Source organism: Vicugna pacos, chromosome 15, assembly GCF_048564905.1.
Source record: "Vicugna pacos chromosome 15, VicPac4, whole genome shotgun sequence".
NCBI classification, from domain to species: Eukaryota; Metazoa; Chordata; class Mammalia; order Artiodactyla; family Camelidae; genus Vicugna; species Vicugna pacos.
Genome location: NC_133001.1, coordinates 4,691,988 through 4,712,582, shown reverse-complemented (window position 1 = coordinate 4,712,582; position 20,595 = coordinate 4,691,988). Strand labels below are relative to the sequence as shown.

General features: G+C 48.4%; 1 protein-coding gene across 1 annotated transcript in view; it reads left to right on the top strand.

The window, feature by feature from the left end:
- The window catches only part of LOC140685447 (electrogenic sodium bicarbonate cotransporter 4-like), an 88,837-nt gene that overhangs the window by 66,023 nt on the left and 2,219 nt on the right, over positions 1 to 20,595 (top strand). Inside the window, exons 18-25 of the mRNA XM_072937523.1 lie at positions 2,930 to 3,043; positions 4,327 to 4,488; positions 5,240 to 5,418; positions 6,704 to 6,776; positions 12,803 to 12,871; positions 13,492 to 13,665; positions 15,857 to 15,991; positions 18,713 to 18,780. Of these exons, the coding sequence (XP_072793624.1) occupies positions 2,930 to 3,043; positions 4,327 to 4,488; positions 5,240 to 5,418; positions 6,704 to 6,776; positions 12,803 to 12,871; positions 13,492 to 13,665; positions 15,857 to 15,991; positions 18,713 to 18,780 (974 nt within the window). The remainder of the gene's footprint in view (positions 1 to 2,929; positions 3,044 to 4,326; positions 4,489 to 5,239; positions 5,419 to 6,703; positions 6,777 to 12,802; positions 12,872 to 13,491; positions 13,666 to 15,856; positions 15,992 to 18,712; positions 18,781 to 20,595) is intronic.

Genomic DNA, 20,595 nt, shown 5'->3' with positions numbered 1-20,595 from the left:
CTATAGTGGTGGCTACATGTCATTATGCATTTGTCAAAGCCCATAGAATGTACAGCATCAAGAATGAACCCTAATGTAAACTATGGACATTGGTTGATCATACTGTGTCCATGCTGGTTCATCGATTGCACCAAATATGTCACACTGATGAGGGATGGTGAGGGTAGTGGAGTGTATATGTGTGGGTGGGGAGGGCTATGTGGGAACTCTATATTTTCTGCTCAATTCTGCTGTCAAGCTGAAACTGCTGTAAAAAAAAAAAGTCTATTAATTTAAAAAAGGAAGAAAAAAAAAGGAAAAAAGAAAAAAGAGATCATCTTTTCCCCACTGCTCTGCAGTGCTTCCCTTGCCATATGTCAAATGTTCACATATGATGGGATCTGTTTCTAGGTTCTTTATTCTGTTTCACTGGTTTGTCCATATGCCAGTTTCACAGCATTCATTTCTAAAACTGATAATAAGTCTGTGTATCTTATAAGCCAAACTTTCCGTATTTGTCCTTCTTTTTCGTTGATGCCTTGGCCCTTTGCATTTCCACATACATTTTAGAATCATCTTAAATTTCACCAAAATAAAAACTTGTTGGAATTCGGATAGAATTATATTGACTCTAAGTATCAATCTGGGGAGAATTTACTCCTTTCAAATTCTGAATATGGTATACCTTGCCATTTATTTAGGTGTTTATTTCTCTCCATAATGTTTTATAGGTTTTGGTCTTGAGGTGCACATTTTTTATTAGATTTATTCCTAGGTATTTGATTTTGTCTAGCCTATTGAAAATGCTAACCATTATTTTAATTTTCTTTTATGTGGCTAGAATAAAATGTTTGTTAATCAAACATTATTTGCATATGTGAGCAACAGGTATGAAATGGAGCACTCGGAAGAATTTTAGCAACTCTCTTCTACCATAAATCCCATGAGCACTCTCCCAGAGCCTTCATAAATAAATATTACTACTACTATCAATAATGATGAAGATGAAGAAATCTTTGATATGAATAATTGAATTTTTTCCAATATTTTGTAAAGATCAACCAAAAGGCTCTTTAGGAAGCTTTACAGTATACAAACTGAGTGAAAAATAGTGTACTTGTAACACAAATGCATCCTCAAGACTGAGTGGGTGCACTGTTATTTCTTAAGGTAGGAGGGAATTCACAGCTCTTTATTACATCCATCTTTAGGTTAGGCTGGACCATGTGAAATTGCCTCTATTTGACAGTTTTTACCTGCCAAAAATGGCAAATCCGTATGGTTTAATGTAATAATGTTTTGATCCGGATGCTAGGACTATGGTAAAAAAGCCAGTGTAAACCTAGCACACTGCTTGGTTCTGCTGTGACCAGTATTTTATATAATCGTAATAATGGAAAGCTGCTACTGGTTTTCAACTTTTAGAATCAAATTCTAGATAAAACACAGAAGACATGTTCACAGAAGATGAGCATTCTCAGCTTTGACAATGTACAGCTCACAGTGAGGAGTCACAAGATGGAAGGGTGGGGGGAAGGATGGGGAGGACAGGACAGCAAGCCTGAGGGGGAATGAGAGATATTGGTAAAAGTTCGTGGAAAAGAGATTTAATTATGTAACTTGAAAGGGCAAAGGAAAACCCATAGAAGGAGTTTAAAAATAACTGTCAAAAGAAAAATGCCATACGATATCACTTACATGTGGAGTCTAAAAAAAAAAGACACAAATGAACTACTTATTATTTAAAACTTAGATGATTGATTTCTTGAATATGTGTAACTATATTTGACTGTCCTTTATGAGTGCATTACTGCATTCTGTTGATTCTTGTAAATAAATAAAAATAAAAATAACTCTCAAAGATTGGGAATGAGGAGAGGGCAGGAGGGGTAGTGCAAGTAAGCTAAATCTTTATCAACAGACAGTGCCTTCAATTAGTAAATCAGAATAGAGAAGTATAACATATTAGTTAATGACCCAGAGGAAGCCACCCAAACAACTAAAGTCATGCAGACAGAATGGGTGTATCTGGAAAGGGGGACCAGAGTGAAGAAAAGTGAGGAAGGGGACTATGCTTTTTACATTATGTGGGGGTTTAATTGATTATATATGTTGATTAACAATTTTAAAGGGGCGTAGGGGGTACAGGGAATGAATTAAATGTGCTGTCATCTGCCCTTGTGCTCCCTAACCTCTTCCCCCGTTGCTCTCCAGAATTTGCTATCTCTGAAGAGATACAGAAAAGATGGCAAGATAGAAGGTGAGGTCTAAAACCTGGCCTAGGATGGGCCTCCTAAAACAGGGAAGCAAGAGGTGAAGGACTTAGTGGACAGAAGGTCTGAGAGGAGCCACGGGTCCCCAGCAGAGTTAGGGGCCTCGCTCCTGGCCCAGGTGCCAGTGCGACAATCTGTCACACGTTTTTCGAAGCTAGGATTTCCTTCAGAGTTCAGCCCTTACCCTCACTACCCCGATGGGTGACCCAGTTCAGTCTGTCACCCCAGAAAATGTCTTCAGCAATGGCAGCCATGCCACATGAATAACAACAATCCCCACTTTTTTTTTTGAAAGCGAAATTCTTTTACTAAGTCAACAAATATTACCTGATCATTTACTTTGCGCCATGCTCTGTTCTAACTACTAGATATTGAATGCCAAGTGACATAAACATGGTCCCTGCTCTGGTGGAGAACGCACTTTAAAGGGGAATGAATCCCACTTTGACTAATTCTTGCCAAGCCCTCTGAATGTGTCACAGCTCACATGTGCCTATGAGGCAGGTGCTGTCATACCTCCATTTTACAGAGGAGGAAACTGAGGCCCCAAGGTCACCCAGCTGGCAAGAGCAGAACCAGGATTTGAACCTGGGTCTTCTGACTCGGGAGCTTAGGCTCTTAACAGCTCTCCTCTGGGCAGGCGCTTGTCTGACTTGCTCATCTCTGTTTTTTTGCAGGTTCGGGCCCTGGTAGCCGACTTTTCTATCATCTTCTCCATCCTGCTGTTCTGTGGAATCGACGCCTGTTTCGGCCTGGCAACCCCCAAGCTGCTCGTGCCCAGCGTCATCAAGGTCTGCCCCCAGCGCCTGCCCTGGCGTTCTCTCTGCCTGCCCACCCGCTGCAGGTCCTTCCCCTCTAAGCTGATCAAACTTTGATATATTCAGCCAAGCCACCCTGTGGGTTCTCCGTGTGTGCTCCACCCTTCCTCACACAGCCTTCCTGGGGGCAGTCCTTTGAGATGCTGGTTTGGGGATATATTCACGATGATATAGTCCTGCTGTGCAGCCACAGGATGGGGAAGGTGCTGGAATCCACTCTCCAGCCCAGCTGAAGCCCTTGATTTCCACTTCCGGGTCTACCATTCCCTCACTCCTGGCAGTCTCCAAGTTGGGCCACCTGGGATCTGTTGAAAATGATCCTTTAAAACAGGGATCCTCAAAGTGTGCCCCCTAGACGAGCATCACACCATCTAATGGGAACTTGTTAGGAATGCAGATTCTCAGCCCCACCCCAAACCTATGGAATCAGGAAGTCTGGGGCTGGGGCTCAGTGCTCTGCATTTTAATAAGCCCTCCAGGAGATTCTGGGGGCTGCTTAAGTTTGAGAACCACTGCTTGAGAAATTTCCCTTTAGTCCAGAGTTGGAGCTGTTTGCCTGTCGCTACCCTTGAGCTCTGCTCCCTCACTGGGAACACCACCATCTAAACTAGACTGGGAGGTACGGGTTCTCCAACTGACCCTCCCTGCCTTTGAGGGGTTGAACTTTGTAATATTATTTCTGCTTAAACATCCCATAAAACTCATGTTGGCCTTGAAATTTAAAGTACATCTTTCTTTTGAATAAAACAAAAGATAAACTTCAGCCCAGCTCCCACAAGGATAATCCCTTATCCTCAATATGCAAGCCTGAATTACTGGTCTTGTTTTACAGACAATTCTGTAATGCTCCCCGGACAGGTGACTCGGAGGAGAGGCAGAAAGCGTCAGGCACTGGGCCCATCAGTTTCTTTATTCTTCACTGTTGGGCCTCATTGCTGTTTCTTGTTAACATAGTTTGCAATTAGTGATCACAAGCTGCATCCCAGTGCCCTCTGACTCGGCACCTCCCTGTCTCCCACACAATCCCCGGGGCAGCTGCAACAAAACCTCTCCTTTGCTCTGCACACACCACGCCCTTCCCAAGTCTGTGCCTCCTGGGATCTCCTTAAAGTTACAGGTCTTTAAGGAAAAAGACTACACTTGGAAAGTACCCCTTTCCGTGGGGAAACGGCGGGAAGGCTGGGAGAGTGGGCCGGACGACAGGTGCCCTGGGACAGGGGAGAGAGGAAAGGGCCCTCTCCGTTTGCTCCGCTCAGCCCACGCGGCCTGACCGAGGCTGGTTCGTGGCCCCCTTTGGGAAGAACCCGTGGTGGGTGTACCTGGCGAGCATCCTGCCCGCCTTGCTGGTGACCATCCTGATCTTCATGGACCAGCAGATTACGGCCGTCATAGTCAACCGGAAGGAGAACAAACTGAGGGTAAGGCTGGTGCTGGAAGCAGGGGCACAACCTCTTTCTTTCCACAAAGTTGGACGGAATGAAGGAGAGAGGTGGTGCTTCTTTCAAAATTTGGGGTCATTTGTGAAGCGAAATATGGGGGCAGAAGACTGGAGTTCAGGGTGTGGGCAGAGGGGAATGTGACCTCCAGATGTGGGTGAGGCCAGCAGGGCCAGGGGAGGCTCCAAGGACCAGGGCCAAGCCCAGGGTTGGCCCCTGCACTTCTCCCAAAGTGACCCTCCCGCTCTGCATCCCCTGACAGTGAACTTGGGCGTCTGAGCAGATCCCAACAAGGGGATTTTGACCAGGACCGTAAGGCAGAGGAGCATCCTCGGCCTTCCTGCCCTCCCTGCCGTGGGGTCTGAGGAGCCCAGGCTGCCCTCCCCCCCCCGACCTGGACCACTCTGGGCTCGACCTAGGCCTGTCCCACCTGGGGCCTCTCGTTCAGGAACTGCAGACATTGTGGCCGCTGGGCAGGATACCTTCTTCCCAGGGGCCCAAACCCAGGGCCTTTCCCAACCTGAATACCCATCTCCTCCCTTGCCCTGGGGTCGGTGCGGCCTGACCGCATCAGGCTGGCAGCCCCATCGGAGTGCTGCCTAGAAGGGCAAGGGGAGCCCTCAAGCCGTGTTCCCCAAGCAGCTGCCTCGGGGAGAGCTCTGTCCGCCCGCCGCGGAAGGTGGCTGGGAACAGGCTCCCGAGACAGCTTCCCCCCTCCCACTGCCCCCTGCAGAAGGCTGCTGGCTACCACCTGGACCTGTTCTGGGTGGGCATCCTCATGGCTCTGTGCTCCTTCATGGGGCTCCCCTGGTATGTGGCTGCCACGGTCATCTCCATTGCCCACATCGACAGCCTCAAGATGGAGACGGAGACCAGTGCCCCTGGGGAGCAGCCCCAATTCCTGGGGGTCAGGTAGGTGGAGGGCAGGGCCTGGGGGCCACCTGAGCGGGCGTGGTCAGGTCGGGGGTTGGGGAAGCCGGTTTTTCTTACCATCGAGGCCTTTGGGTGAATAGGGCTCCTCTGACTGCCCAGGAACCTTAGGGCTAGAAGTGATACCCTTGAAGGGAGGGAAGCAGGAGACGACAATTCAGTTCTAAGGGGTGCTTTTTTCTTAACAGATTCCAAGCAGCGCACCCCCATACACTCTCACCTCTCACCTAGGGAGGCCACTCGAGCGTTCCCACGGAGCCCCTTCTGACCTGTCCCTCTGTCTCCTCTTCAAGACTCCCTAGCCATGCCAACCCCCAACATTTCCAAGTGAGGGTTCAGGTCCTGCTCAGTCTCCATTCCTCCAGAAAGCCTTTCCAGGACCACTCCCACCCCCGGGCTGTGGCCCAGGGCCTGTCACATTGCGGCTTTGCCCATCCCTCCTCTCACACCGATGTCAGGTCCCTGACCTGTTTCAGGCAGAGAAGCTCGCCTTCCACCTCTGCGGACCTCTGGGCTGAGCCCACGTCAGACGTTGGCATTTTCATACACGGCTGTCCTAAGCGCTTCGCCCCGCTGCCTCGGGGTCCGTGGGCTGCCCAGCCGGCCCTGCGCAAGGGTTTTCCGTGATCAGGGTAGGGTCCCCTTCCAGACCTTTGAGCCCCAGATGGCTGGGCCCAAGCAACCCGCCCCAGAGCCCCCAAGCTCCCACCAGGGCTGTCCTGGGTCTGGGCACTCCAGAAAGCATACCTGCCTCCAGCCCCTGCTCCCTGCTCCGCCAGCGGCCACGCCCCCTTCCCCCAAATCTTCATCGGTCATGTCCCACAACCACGGGGGCTTATTACAATCGAAGGGCGGAGGTTATAAGGACTTCAAGTGCCACTTTGTCCTCACAACAGCCCCTGAGGTGGGCGCCACGAGGTACGTTCTACTGATGCTGACGACATTTAGGGCCTTGCCTGATGCCACATGGCTAGTAAGTGGCAGAGCCAGGATTCAGCCCAAGTCGGTCCGGCCCAGGCGCCTCTCTGTTAGCCACTGCACCGCATGGCCTCCTGGACGCACCTGTCAAACGCCCTCACCTCAGCCCAAGTTCCCTCTCTTCCCATGTGCCGGCCAGCTGGTCCTCCAGTCCTGGTTTTCTGTCCGGAATGGGGCAGTGGGCAGGGGCCAGGGCCTTGACCACAACCTCCCAGCCCCGCCCAGAGAGGGCTGGAACGGTCGTGAAGCATCTCCCAGTCCACGCTGACCACGTGCTCTTCTCTGCCAGGGAACAGAGAGTGACGGGCACCATCGTCTTCATCCTGACAGGGATCTCCGTCTTCCTGGCTCCCATCCTGAAGGTGAGACTCTGCACCTGAGGAAGCACTGGCCTGATGCCTCGCAGGTGGGAAGAGGGCTCCCGTGTGTCCCCTAAAAAGGCAGGGGATCCTGTTGGGCCAGAGAGATGTTTGGCCACCATTGCTGTTTTCTGTGATACTGTGTCTTTTACTAAAAGCACCGGGCAGTCCTCACTGCTCTTCCCCAGCCCTCCCGGGGGCCACCCTCACCTTTCTGGAGGTCACTCTTTTCTCAGGAAGCTCCATCGCGTTCCATCCTTGCTTCGATCAGGAGCTTCCCAAGCTGGTTGTGTTTCCATGCTGTGGTTGAGGGCTTGCTAGAGGCCTCCTTGCTCACCTATTTTTCTGAAATTTAAAACTTACAGGAGGAGGCTTCTGTCACTGTTCTTGGGGCCTGTTTTCTGCCCCTCCATCTTGCACGACTTGGGCACGTGAGTGACTTTTCTCACTGTTTAAAGCTCCTCTTGCTCCTGTGCCTGCAGATCAGCTGGAAGAGATGGGCTCAAATGGGGGTGCATTTGGAGCCTGCATCCCCCAGAACAGTCTCTCCACTCCAGACACACATCTGCTCTGGGGGCCAGAACACAATACCACCAACTGAGAGGCGTAAACAATGGACATTTATTTCCGCTCAGTTCTAGGGGTAGATCTTGCTGTGGGCAAGTTCGGTTTCTTCTGAGGCCTCTCTCCCGGGCTCGTGAGTGGCACTCCTCCTCACATGGTCTTTCCTGTGTGTATGCACAGGTCTGCGTCCCAACCCTCTGCTGTTAAAAGAACACCGGTCATATTGAATTAGGCTTCACCCATATGACCTCTTTTTACCTTTATTACCTCTTTAAAAGACCTATATCCAAATTCAGTCACATTGTAATGGACTTTAACATAGGGATTTTGCGGGGACAGGGCGGGTGGATGGGATGGGGACCAATTCAGTGGTCCTTCCCTTAATGCCTGTGAAAGACTTTCCTTTCTTGAATGAAGCTTACTTGTAATTGCCCAGTTTTTTGCAGATCCGCCCCCCCACCGAATACCCTAGAACAGCTCATTCAGGGCTGACTAAAGAGCTATGATCTTAACTGATCTGTTTACTGTGGGAATTACTTCCGGCTCGAGAACTGGTGCTGGGCACAACCAAACAGTAGGTTTGCGGGAGATTTTTTTTTTAAGGGTTGGTTACACTTTCCAGGAAACAGAATACATACAGGTGGGCAGGCGTTTTGTTTATTTAAAAGGGTATTTTAAATGGCCAGGGAATAGTTACTTTTGCAGAGCGGGTCCAGCCTGCCTGTCAGTCCTGCTACTATGTAACAGCCGAGCATGCGCATAAAAACACTCCAGCCACAGAACAGGCACTTCGGGGGCCAGGAGTTCCTGTGCAGAGCTCGCCTCCCTGTGAGACAGAAGCCGGCCTCGGGCAGCCCAGGCCCGCTGCCCCCGCTGTGGGGCTCAGTCCTTTCGCCCAAGCTCCTGTTTGTATTTGGATAGAACACAAAGCAGTTAGAACATTCCACTAGTTTCCTTCCTTCTGTTCTGTTTGCATTGTGGTCAGTTATCTTACAGACACATTTGTTACATTTTCTAGGGTTTTGCGCTCCTGTTTGACATACCTGATGATAGCAAATTTTTGGTTTTGCCCTAACAGTGCCTGTCTTCTTAATAGAAATAGCGTGGCCACAACGTGTACTTAACGTAACTGAAATGCAGAATGCTGCACATAAGATTCGACTCTGCTAAGGCCTTTGACGGTCATCCTTTAGATGGTGTGTGGTCACATCACTCTTTCTTCCGTGGGATGTAACAGTCTTCTATTTTAAGCAGTAACGGAAACTCCTTTCTGCTGCAGTTTCTGGCACAAATGTTAACTTTTCCAAGCTGTGGTCTGTATTTCTGTATTAATTTATGCAATTAATTTAGAAAAGATAAACGGGCTCATTTGCAACAATGTGGATGGACCTAGAGATTATCATAGTAAGTGGAGTCAGAGAAAACAAATATCATATAACATCACTTACATGTGGAATCTAAAAAACAATGGCACAGATGAACTTTTACACAATAGAGACTTACAGACATAAAAAACAAACTTACGGTTGCCAGGGATGGGGGGGTGAAGGGAGGGTTAAATTGGGAGTTTGGGATTGGCTGATACAAACTACTATGTACCGAATAGGTAAACAACAAGGGCCTACTATATATGTACAGCACAGGGAACCACATTCAATGGCTTGTAGTAACCTGTAATGAAAAAAAAAATATATATGTATATTTATATATATAAAATTGTATATATATATAAAATTGAATCACTAAACCGTACACCAGAAACTAATACAACATTATGAATCAGCTGTACTTCAATTTTTAAAAAGTTTTAAAGATAAACAAATAAATGGGCTCTATAAACAGATTAAGTTGCCAGACATGAGAAAATATTCATTACTGCTTTGGCTGTCCTGCAAAACTTTATGGGGCCACCAAATGCTCTGATATTGTCTTTGCCTTCAATCACAAAAGGATTTGAAAAATCTGCCTGCTCATGTTTTTCTACAATGAGTGGAAAAAATATATAACCATTTTATTTAACCACGAATTAATCTATTTGATAAATTTTATAGCCAGGAAGACATATAAATTTTTACTGAACATAAGGTTTAAGATTTCTGGTTTGAAAAAAAAAAGATTTCTGGTTTGATTATATCAAGGCTTTCAAAATTGTTAGGTGATTAAAGCATTATCACTAGCTGACAGCTGTACTAAGTATTGGATTGGGTTTAGGTTATTATATTTAAGAGATATTTGGTATAGCCAGTTCAAGAACTTAATCCAGACCTGAGGTCCTAGATTTAATCCCAGAATTTATTTCTAATTAAATTTTTATACCAATTCTTCCAATAGAGTTCTGTTCCAGGGCTTCTCAAATTTTAATGTGTATAAAAATCACCTTGGAATCTTGTTAAATGATGATACTGACTCAGTAGATCTGGGTGGGGCCCCGAGTTCTGCATTTTTAGCAAACTCACCACTGGTGCCAATGATGCTGGTCCAAAGACCACAGTTTGAGCAGCGAGGAACGAAATCCCCCCCACCCCTCTCTGTGTGTCAGTGGGTGGTTGGGCTGATATTAGACACAGATGTTTATTAAAGGATCAGTGAGGATCAGTGATCATCTTCAGTTCTTCCATCACCAATTTGCAAATGTTTGGTTATCTTGGCAAATGAGGGCACTGGAGGATGAAATGGCCATGGCCGTGTAAATGACAGGCAGCATAAATGTCTCACACACTCAGCTCTGTATATTCTCAGTTCATCCCAAGCCCCGAGGGTTTTTTTGTCTTGTTTCCTTTTTTGCTCACAATTCTTCAGGACTGTGGATTTCTGCATTCTGCCTCAAAGAAACTCCTGACCGTGTCAGAAGCACCGCATCTGGTCCTCATGATCTCGTGTTCTCAGCCTCAAATTATATCATAAGGCTGTGATGTCCTTATGTGTGTAGGACCGTGGTCCTTGCTCACTGCTTTCACAGGAGGTATAAAGCTGACACTAAGAGCCACCGTTTTGCCACTTTATCATGTTAATTTTTGAAAAGGGCCATTCCCTAGAGATCCAGGAAAGATTTGCACTGATTAATCTAGAATCCTAGATCACAGCCCCATCACTGGTCAGAGTGTGGTGTCACGGGCCATTGGGATTTTCTGAGAAAGCTGCTTGAGCAAATGACAGGACTGGAGACAGTTTCCTAGACTTGATAATGAGGTGACTTGATGCTCAGTCACTGGTGACTACAAACTGTCTAAGACTTAGCCTAGTTCTCGTGTTTGATGTGGTTTTCATACTCATTAAGGCAAAAGAGAAGCTTTAAGACATTTTAAATTTGTATTATAGATTCTAGCTTAGTCTTTTATGTAAGATTTTATTTCTCCCTTAATTGCTCCCACACTAATTAGGACAGTGCTGTTCATTGAAACTTTCAAAATATACACATGTATTTTTTTCAGACTATTTTCCATTATAGGTTAATACAAGATAATGAATATTGTTCCCTGTGTTATATAGTAAATCCTTGTTGCTTATCTATATTCTGCATAGTAGTTTATATCGTTAGTCCCATAGTCCAAATTTATCCCTCCCCTCCTCCTTTTCCCCTTTGGTAACCCAAAGTTTGTTTTCTATGTCTGTAAATCTGTTTCTGATTTGTAAATAAGTTCATTTGTATCATTTTTTGGATTCCAATTATTATTATCTAATCATCTGTCAGTGGACATTTGGGTTGCTTCCATGTCTTGGCTATTATAAATAGTGCTGCTATGAACATTGGGGTGCAGGTGTCTTTTCAAGTTAGAGTTTCCTTCAGATATATGCCCAGGAGTGGGATTGCTGGATCATATGGTAACTCTATTTTTAGGTTTTTAAGGAGTCTCCATACTATTTTCCATAGTGGCTGCACCAAATTACCTTCCCACCAACAGTGTAAAAGGGTTCCCTTTTCTTCACACCCTTTCTAGCTTTTATTGTTTGTGGGTTTTTAATGATACAGCCATTCTGACCAATGTGAAGTGATACCTCAATGTAGTTTTGATTTGCATTTCTCTGATAGTGATATTGAACATCTTTTCATGTGCCTCTTGGCCATCTGTATGTCTTCTTTGAAAAAATGTATGTTTAGCTCTTCTGCCCATTTTTTTGATTGGGTTGTTTGTGTTTCTGTCATTGAGTTGTGTGAGCTATTTGTATATTTTGGAAATTAACCCCTTGTCATTTGTATCATTTGCAAATATTTTCTCCCAGTCTGTAGGTTGCCTTTTCATTTTATTTACAGTTTCCCTTGCTGTGCAAAAGCTTGTAAGTTTGGTTGGGTCCCATTTGTTTATTTTTGCTTTTATTTCTGTTGTTTTGGGAGACTGACCCAGGAAAGCATTGCTACAATTTACGTCAGGGAATGTTTTGCCTGTGTTCTTTTCTAGGAGATTTATCACGTCCAATCTGACGTTTAAGTCTTTAAGCCATTTTGAGTGTATCTTTGTGTATGGTGTGCGGGGGTGTTCTAACCTCACTGATTTACATGTGGCTGTCCAGCCTCCCCAGTACCACTTGCCAAAGTGACTGTCTTTTCTCCGTTGTATATCCTTTGGATTTGCCGGCATTCTTAAACGGCTTCTAAAAGTTGGACGCCGTACTGTACGTTCTCCCAGGTGTTCAACAAGGCAGCCGTGGGAGCGAGTCCGAGCAGCCTTGCTGGCGGTGCTGAGTCACAGGTGCAGGTGAAGGGAAGGATGCAAGAGGCAGAGACACAGCTTACACAGGCCGTGGAGACACCCTGTGAAAGGCTTCCAAGGAGTCACAACAATGACTGTAGAACACTATGAGTGATGTGATCCCATTTTGAAAAAAAGCAAACCAACTACCGTAAGCATGATGGGAAGGAAAGACACCCACTAAACTAGTAGCAGTTACTTGTCAACCAGCAGTGGTTACATCATACACTCCTGTTCTGCTTCTTTTCTTATCTGACTGTATATGATGCGAGAGTTTTGTTCATCAGCAGGTACTCCTCGCTCGTTAGCAGGTCAGCTCGTCAAAAGTCCCCACCTCTTGCGAGCTGAGCAGTGTAGTTTAGGGGGTCTCTCAGCTGGGGCTGGAGGTAGGAAGGGGAGGGCAGGAATGAGCAGGCTCTGGAGATTTGCCATGTTCCAGAAGATGTGTCTTCAGCCAGACCACATGGCTTCTGCAGGGTCTAAAGGGCCAGGAGAACAGCTGTACACTGGGCTAGCTCCCCCGGCCTGAGGGGGCAGGAGAGCCCCAGAGACCATCTCCTGCCCCACTGACACTCCGGCTCCACATCTGCGCACAGGCACTTCATTCCTCTAAACATACAGCTCTCTCATCGCTCTCTGGGATCGCTGCAAGAGAAAGCCGAGGCTGGCCGGGCTGCGTCTGTGGCTTGGCAGACACTGCCATCCAGAACGGGGTGGCCAACAGCCTGCCTTGGGCAGAGGCCCCGGCCAAACCTCTGCTTCCCTCTCTCATTCCAGTACATCCCTCTGCCCGTGCTGTATGGAGTCTTCCTCTACATGGGTGTGGCCTCCCTGAATGGCATCCAGGTAAGGCCCTCCCCTGCCCCCCAGGCTGAGCTGATGGGATCAGCACTCCACGTCTGGTTGCGTGCCGCAGAAACCCCAGTGCTCGCTTTCCCAGGGCAATGAAATCACAGCAGTGATACTGATAATACAATTTACTGTGCGCCAGTATGGAAAATGACTATACCAGGCGCTTTATAGGCGTTTTATAATCTAATCTATTTTACAGATGAGGACACTGAGGCTCAGCATTCAAAACCCAGATCGGGCTGACTCCTATGAGCATTTTACTCAACCTCTGTCTTCTCTAGGGCAATCTGTACAGAAGAAAAATTTTGTTTTGTTCTTTATTTACCGTGAGACACCAGATGTCTTGGATAGCTTGTGCTGCTGTTAAGTTGCATTCGCCTTGAATGTGGACAATGTTCACTGGGGCCAGCTCCAGGGCTGTACCCCTTACCAGGGCTCAGGCCCTCCCCACCGTAAGATCTTGCTATATGTTCCCTGAGACCTCCAGTCCCCCTCCTTTGCATCCTTAAGTCCTGACCAGACCCCGCTGTGGCACCCATTCCACCAGTCCCAAGCCCCCAGCAGGGCCACCGGGGTGCCCAGGGCCTGGCTGAGCCTTGCGCTGTCCTTGCCAGTTCTGGGATCGCTGCAAACTCTTCCTGATGCCAGCCAAGCACCAGCCAGACCATGCCTTCCTGCGGCACGTGCCCCTGCGCCGGATCCATCTCTTCACCCTGGTGCAGATACTCTGCTTGGCTGTGCTCTGGATCCTCAAGTCCACGGTGGCCGCCATCATCTTCCCAGTCATGGTAAGACGGGCACAGGCTTCCCCTCCTGTGGGGCAGATTCAGCCAGGGAAGGTGTCCCTGGGAAGGTCCGCCCTCACCTTCTCCTCCGCGATGCCCAGACTCTCTCGGGGTCACAAAGGCAGGCACAGATGAAGATTCGGGTTGTGACTCCAGGCCAGATGGTGGGGGAAGGAAATGGAGAGGATGCAGAGGAGTGAGGAGGAGGAAAGGTCTGTGCAGTGGGGGGATGCTGCCGTGACAGCCCACCCACCCACCGCCACCCAGCTCAGGTCAGGGCAGCTCAGCGAGAACGCAAAAGCCACCCAATCTCCCCAACTCTGGGGCACGATGGAGAAGCGACAAAGAGACCGAGTTCCCAACTGTCAAAATTCACCGAGTACAGGTGTAGATCCGTACTGAATAGAAATCTTTTCATCCTTCAAAGTAACTGAATTTGAAAAGATAAATGGGGGGATGGGGGCAGGGAGAACTGGAATCAAGAGATTTAGAACGTCAGAGTCCAATGTCATCAACATGATGTTTGGAGAAGCAGGGGTAAATACATGGGCGTTCTTTGACTCTTCTTGAAACTGTATGTAAGTTTTAAATTATTCCAGGATAAAAAGGGAAAAGAAGGAAAGCCAACAACAGTGACCTCTGCCGCTGCTGGGGCATGGGGAATGGGGGAGGGGGGACTGTGGGCTAATGTTCTGGGGGGAGCCCTCAGTGAGCCGCAAAGCCTACAGGGCTGGATTAGGGACAGAAGTCAGATTTGAAGTGGGCCCTCCTGGGAGGGCTCTGAGTCAGTGATTCTTGACCCTGGCTGCTCATAAGAGTCACTTGGGAGCTTTTTAAAACTACATGTGCCCGGGCCTTACCTCAGACTAATTAAATCAGAATCTCTTGGAGAAACCCAGGCATTGGTTTGTAATAAGTCTACAGGTAAGCATAAATGTGCAGCCAAGGTTGAAAACCACCAGTCTAGGAAAAGTGAAGTGGGTCTCCCCCAGCAGTGCCCTCACGGGGTGCAGAGGTGTGAGGGGAAAGGACAGTCACCACTGGAGGTACTGAGTGCTGTCTCGTTTAGTCTACTCCAGCCCTAATGTACTACCAGTAACCCCATTTTACAGACCAGAAAACTGAGGCTCAAAGAGCATGTGTGAATGACTCAAGTCACACACCAGAAAGGAGCAGAGCCTAGGTTCATACCTTCCCCGACTTTGATAGTTTTTAGTTTACATGCAGTCAAATTCATTCCGTGGTTCTGAGTTTTGACAAATCACAGAGTTGTGATTTGCACCACCATAGTCATGAAACAGAACAGTTCCATCATCTCTAAAATTCCGTGTTGTCCCTGTGGAGACAGCCCCTCTTCTCACCCTTGCCCCTAGCAACCACCATTTATTTTTAGAGCCAGGAATTTTAGACTCCAGGTCTGTCCAGCTCCTGAGCTCTCCCTGCTCCCAAGATGCAGGGTCAGTGAGGAAGCAGTGTTAAATCTGCCCGCATGGTTTTCTCCCTGACCTCATTTCATGGCCAGTTCTTGGTAGTAAGAAGACAGTATTCATAACTAGCTACCTGGACCCATTGTGTTTATTAAAATGTCACTGTTTAATCTCCCCCAAAGAGCACGCGTTTTTCCCTTTAATTTATTTATCCTGAACAGAACCAGACTTTCTAGGCTTCCCTTTAAAAATTCCAGTTACGCCAGTGTGTTTTATTCAGATTTTGTTAGCAGAGAGATGGGCAGCTCTCAGAAACACGGGCAAAGGGACAGCTACTCTCAAAGTGTGGCGCCTGAAACAGGAGCATCAACACCTCCTGGGAATCTTGGCGGAGAGGCAAATAAATTCTCAGCTCCCCCCGCCAGACCTGCTGAGTCAGACACTCACCCAGCACCTAGCAGCTTGTGGATTAACAGCCCACCAGGTGATCTGATGCCAGCCCAGGTCCGAGAACCACCCATCTTCAGAATAACTAATTCTCCAGCCTACATCCCCACCTCGCTCCCAGCTCAGCCACCACGGGCTCTGTCGCGCCAGGTCACTGGTAGGCACTGCCACTCAACTGAGGAACCGAGGTGGTGGGAGGTGAACACTGGTCTGTGGGAGCTCTGAGAAGGTTCTAAAGAATAAAGTCGACTAAGGGAGGAAAAACCTGTGCCCAAGTATGAGGCCTTGAGCCCGTGGTTTCCTCTGTACTCTCACCACAGATCCTGGGCCTCATCATTGTTCGAAAGCTTCTGGACCTCATCTTCTCTCAGCACGATCTAGCCTGGATTGACAACATCCTCCCAGAGAAGAAGAAGAAGAGAAGGAAAGGGGCCCAAGAGGACAGCGACGAGGAGGTGGGGAGGGTGTGAGGCCTGGGCTGGTGGGAGGGATCAGGAGCCCTGCCCTCCGCTTCTGCCGGGCCGGGCAGGCGGGGGCTTCTCAGGCCGCCAGGAACCGAGGTCTGGGCCCAGGACAGGAGGAGCTGAGGCTTCTGCTTGTCTTGGTCTGGGGTGCTAAAATCATGTTTATGTGACTGTCCTCGAGCCCCGCCCACCCAGGGAAGGCCTGGTCGGCCTCGCCTGCTTTTCCCCATTCCTGGGGCCCTCGGGACCATTGTCAACCGCAGGGCAGGCCCCTGAGGGAGCAGGGTGAAGACTCAGCTCCATCGTGGAGGAGGCTATGAGGACTGGCCGCCAAAGATGAGGGTAGGCCTGGGGGGAGGCATCTAATGGGGACCCGTTAGTAGCCTGGACTCCTAGACAGGTGGGAGGACCGGGGAACAGGGTCTGCTGGGCCTGCCCCTCAGGTACTGGGAGGTAAGTGGAGGAAGAGGCACGTGCCCTCACTGAAAGGGAAGTGACTCCACTCCCCCGATGGCTGGGACCAATCAGTTGCCCCGTCTGCTCCTCCCTTCTCCCACGATCCTGCCCCATCTCACCCCCAAAGGCCTCAGGGAGTCAACAGACCAGAAGCCAGCCCAGAACTTACAGTGAATCACAAAACACTAGGCAGAGAGGTCGTCTGGTGCAAGTGCTCATTACAGGTGATGAAGCTGTCCCCCACGAGGGAAAGGGACTCACCCAAGATGGAATAGAGCTAAATGTCTAAGAGGGGTTAGGAAAACCACTCCTGACTGAATCCAATCATTTCCAATACGCTAAGCTGCCGTGCCACCCCTTACCACCATGCTGGCTCCCGTTCCCCCGAAGTGACCCAAGCCCACATCCCTGCCTCTGCCTTAAACTGGCTTCCTGGCTATCTTGCCTTTTGCTGACTGGCGACTATTAAACCATCTTCTGATGGTAGTCATAGGCCAGAACTCCCCTGGTCCTTAATTACTGTCCTTTTCCAGGAAGGTAAGAGGCTCAGAATCCCCATTCACGTGTTTTTCATTGATGATTTAGATGATTTGCAAAGGTAGGTTCTAAGAACAAAGAAATTGAGTCTCAGTGCCTTTTAAAAAGACAAATACTTATTCTTTCATTGATTCATTCAGTGAATATTTGAGTCACTACCAGGTGCCAGGAACTGCTTCAGGGGTGGGAAAAAGCATCTCTGGATTATATGATATATTCAATGGAAAAACGGGATTTGATTTACATAAATCCGTCTGGCGTGTAAAATGACTTAACACAGCTACTGTGTGAGGTTCACTCTAAAGTGACTGGTTACCACAACAGCTGAAGCTGGGGTGATGAGTAACGTTCCCAGAAGAGCTCCGTCCTTTCTCGTGTCCTCAGTGGACCCGGGGTGTTTGCGGCACCCCCCCCCCATTTAGTCTGGGTGTGAAGAGGACGGTGGTTTGCATACTGTGGATGCATGTATTTTCCATCTTGGCAAGAAAGCCAATTTTGTATTGGTGGTGTTTACCAGCTTTTCCCACTGTTTCTCTCCAGCCCCAGTTCCCTCCTCCCTCAGTTATAAAGATTCCCATGGAAAGTGTCCAATCAGATCCCCCAAACGGTATCCACTGCATTACCAGTAAGTAAAACACATGGTGCCTCTCCCTTCCTACTTCCTACTAAAGCCTCCACCTCTTCCTCAAGGAACTTTCATCTTTAACTCAGAGCTGGTGGCCTTAGATACTGAAGGACTCCTGCGCTAGGCAGAGTTCAGAGAGAGCCGGGCTACAGGAACTGGGACTCCAGCCAGATGGAAGCCCCATGTCGAACCCTGTAGACGTCAGTGGTCAATCTTCGTCTTAGTTCAGGCAGACGCCCTGGTTCCTTCCTTACCCCGGGTGCCCCCAGATGCTTGTGACACCACCCGGCCCTCTCTTGCACTGTTTCAGGCCACGCTGATCCAAACATGACCCGCTGAACCTCAGGTTTGCCAGTGGTTGCTGAAATGACTGACAGCTGAAGTCCAAGGCCGAGTTGTCCCCTGTAGAGAAACGCATAAGCAGCATCACAGCGGGACTATAGCTCAGTCAAGGTCCTGGTGGTCGGGCTGTGCTTCTGCGTGGACCACAAGCTCCTCCCACCAGCTGAAAGGGAAGCTGCCTGGAAATCAGCATCAGACGCTGCTGATGAAGATTATGGGGTGTTTCATCGCTGTCTTTACCCCCTCCTGGCCTCAGCTCCCTACTGGCGGACAGCCTTGTCATCAAGACAAACACAGTCTATCCTGGGAGTCGTCTGAGATCCCAACTTGAGTCCTGACCCCAGGGCTCCTAATAGGGCTTGCCACTTTCCTCAAAGACCCAGATCAGGGATCCCGCCAGCCCCCCGCCACCGCTACCTTAGGGCCCTTCAAGGAAGGGATTCCCGTCACGTTCTTCATCAGAAGTACCTCTCCCTTCTGAGTTTCTCATTCTCCTTCCCTTCCCGTCTGTATACTTCATCCCCTTTCTCATTCTTGCCTGGCCCCCACCCACCTCTGGGTGAAGGAATAACTGAACCAGAAGCCACTCATCTCTGTGAGGCCCCTGAATTCCTCTTGTGTAGCATTGGCCGTGGGCTTAATAAGAGAACAGAAAGGAGAAGAAATGGGTGAGGGAAGCACTGGGGAAAGAGGTATTCTCCAGAATAGTTCTCCAACCTGCTCCACATCTGACACTTTAATTTTCCTACCAGGAAAAAGATCTTCCAGTTGGAGTTACTCACTCTGATTCTTCCTTCAGTGATTCAGAACTCGACCGAAGGTAACAACCCTGTGGTAGGCTCCTTGGGTGTTTGGTAAGAGGCTAAGCAGCGGCCGGGAAGGTTGAGGGGCTCGGATTTCCCAGGCTAGCCAGCATCTTAGTGAAAAAGCCTTTGCCGGTCCACAAACGCACAGACCTGATTACTGAGTGTCAAGTAGCAAATGTGTCCTCTTACTGATAGAACATGATTATAATACACAAAGGTATTCAACTTTGGAAAAGGAAATTATTACCAAATGTTAACTAGAATGAAAATTGAAAGTCAACATTGAAAAAAGAAAACAGAAATTAGACATGACTTAAGTATACATTACTGAAAGCCAGGATAAATGAACTTTAAGGATCAAAACATCAGGTACTCTCATACCCTTGTGTAATAAAAAAATAGCATCGTTAATTAGCAAAGGTCAGAAAAGGTATCAAGGAAAGCCAACTAAGGCTCAGTGATCTCGTGGAGATACAAAGTCAAGAAAGGCTTGAAGGCCAGTTTCCAGGAACTCTCATGCCAACAACATGATTCCCTGCTGTTCTTCATGAGAAGCCACCCTCAAAAAAGGTGGGACTACTTGATGATTGAAAACGAGGGGGGGAGCAAAAAATGGAAAATAAGAATGCAGAGGCCAGAAAGTCTGCCTGTCATTTCTAGGGGAGATGGTGGGGACAGGCCCGCTCCTACAGGGGGCCCTGAGCTGCACAGGAACCGCTCTGTGCCAGATCTGACAGTGAGAGCACGGGCTACCCCAAGCCCAGAGGCCGCCGCCTCCAGACGCAGACAGCACTCACCCAAGAGAGTTTAGGAAACACGCATGGGATCTTCTGAGCTCTCAGTTGGAGCTGTTACCACATCGCCAGGATGAGAAGAGACTTATCCCCAGTAAAGCTTCCCTAAGCAGCCGGCCCAAGGCCACTGGAGTCCAAATTACATCTCCGCCTGCTTTCTCACCCCACCTCCCCGATCAGGGCTCCTGGGCACTTAGTGCCACTGATCTTTAATATATAAATGTGTTAGAGGAAAAGCACTCTTGTCTTGATTTATTTTCATTTTCAAGTAGGTGACACGAGGCCGGAAGGTATAGCTCACGTGGTAGAGGGCATGCTTAGCAAGAATAAAATAAACCTAATTACCACCCACACCCAGCCCCCACAAAAATAATAAATGAGCCTACACAAATTGTTCCAGTTTCAGCTAATGGAGAGAGAATTTGTACCAAGACATTTCTAAAAACCTGTTCAAGTACACAAAGCTCGTGACAAGGTCAGAAATGCAGACAATGTGCTAACTGGTGACGGCACCTCGCAGCTACACTGGTGTTTTACCACATCTATGAAAGGAGATGGAAGGAAAGGCCACTAAATAGTGGGATTCCATTTCAGTGAAGAAAAAACTTAGCAATATGATGTAGCTTAACAAGGATAACCGTCCATGACCTAGCAGGCATGGTGCTTAATCCCAGGGGATGCAGAAAGAGATGCATGTGAACAGAGACAAAGCACCTGTGCCAAGACCAATGGTGCACACAAGAGAAGGGACAGGGGTCTAACGGAGGGATCTGCCTTACCCGGTAGAATGATAAATAGGAGTCTGCCAGATGTTTGAGTAAAGGAGAAAGGAGAAAGAGAAAAGGGCATTGCAGGTATTGGGAAGAGGCCTGAAATACTGCAGACACGGGGCAAAGAAGCCGGGATGGACAGGCCACACTGCAAGCAGGCAGAAGGCTCGTATCTCGTCAGGCTAAGGAGCTTGGATTCTCTCTTTGAACAGTGGGGGGCCACAGTCAGATTCGTGATCCAGAAAGTTCACGTTGGCAGCAGTGT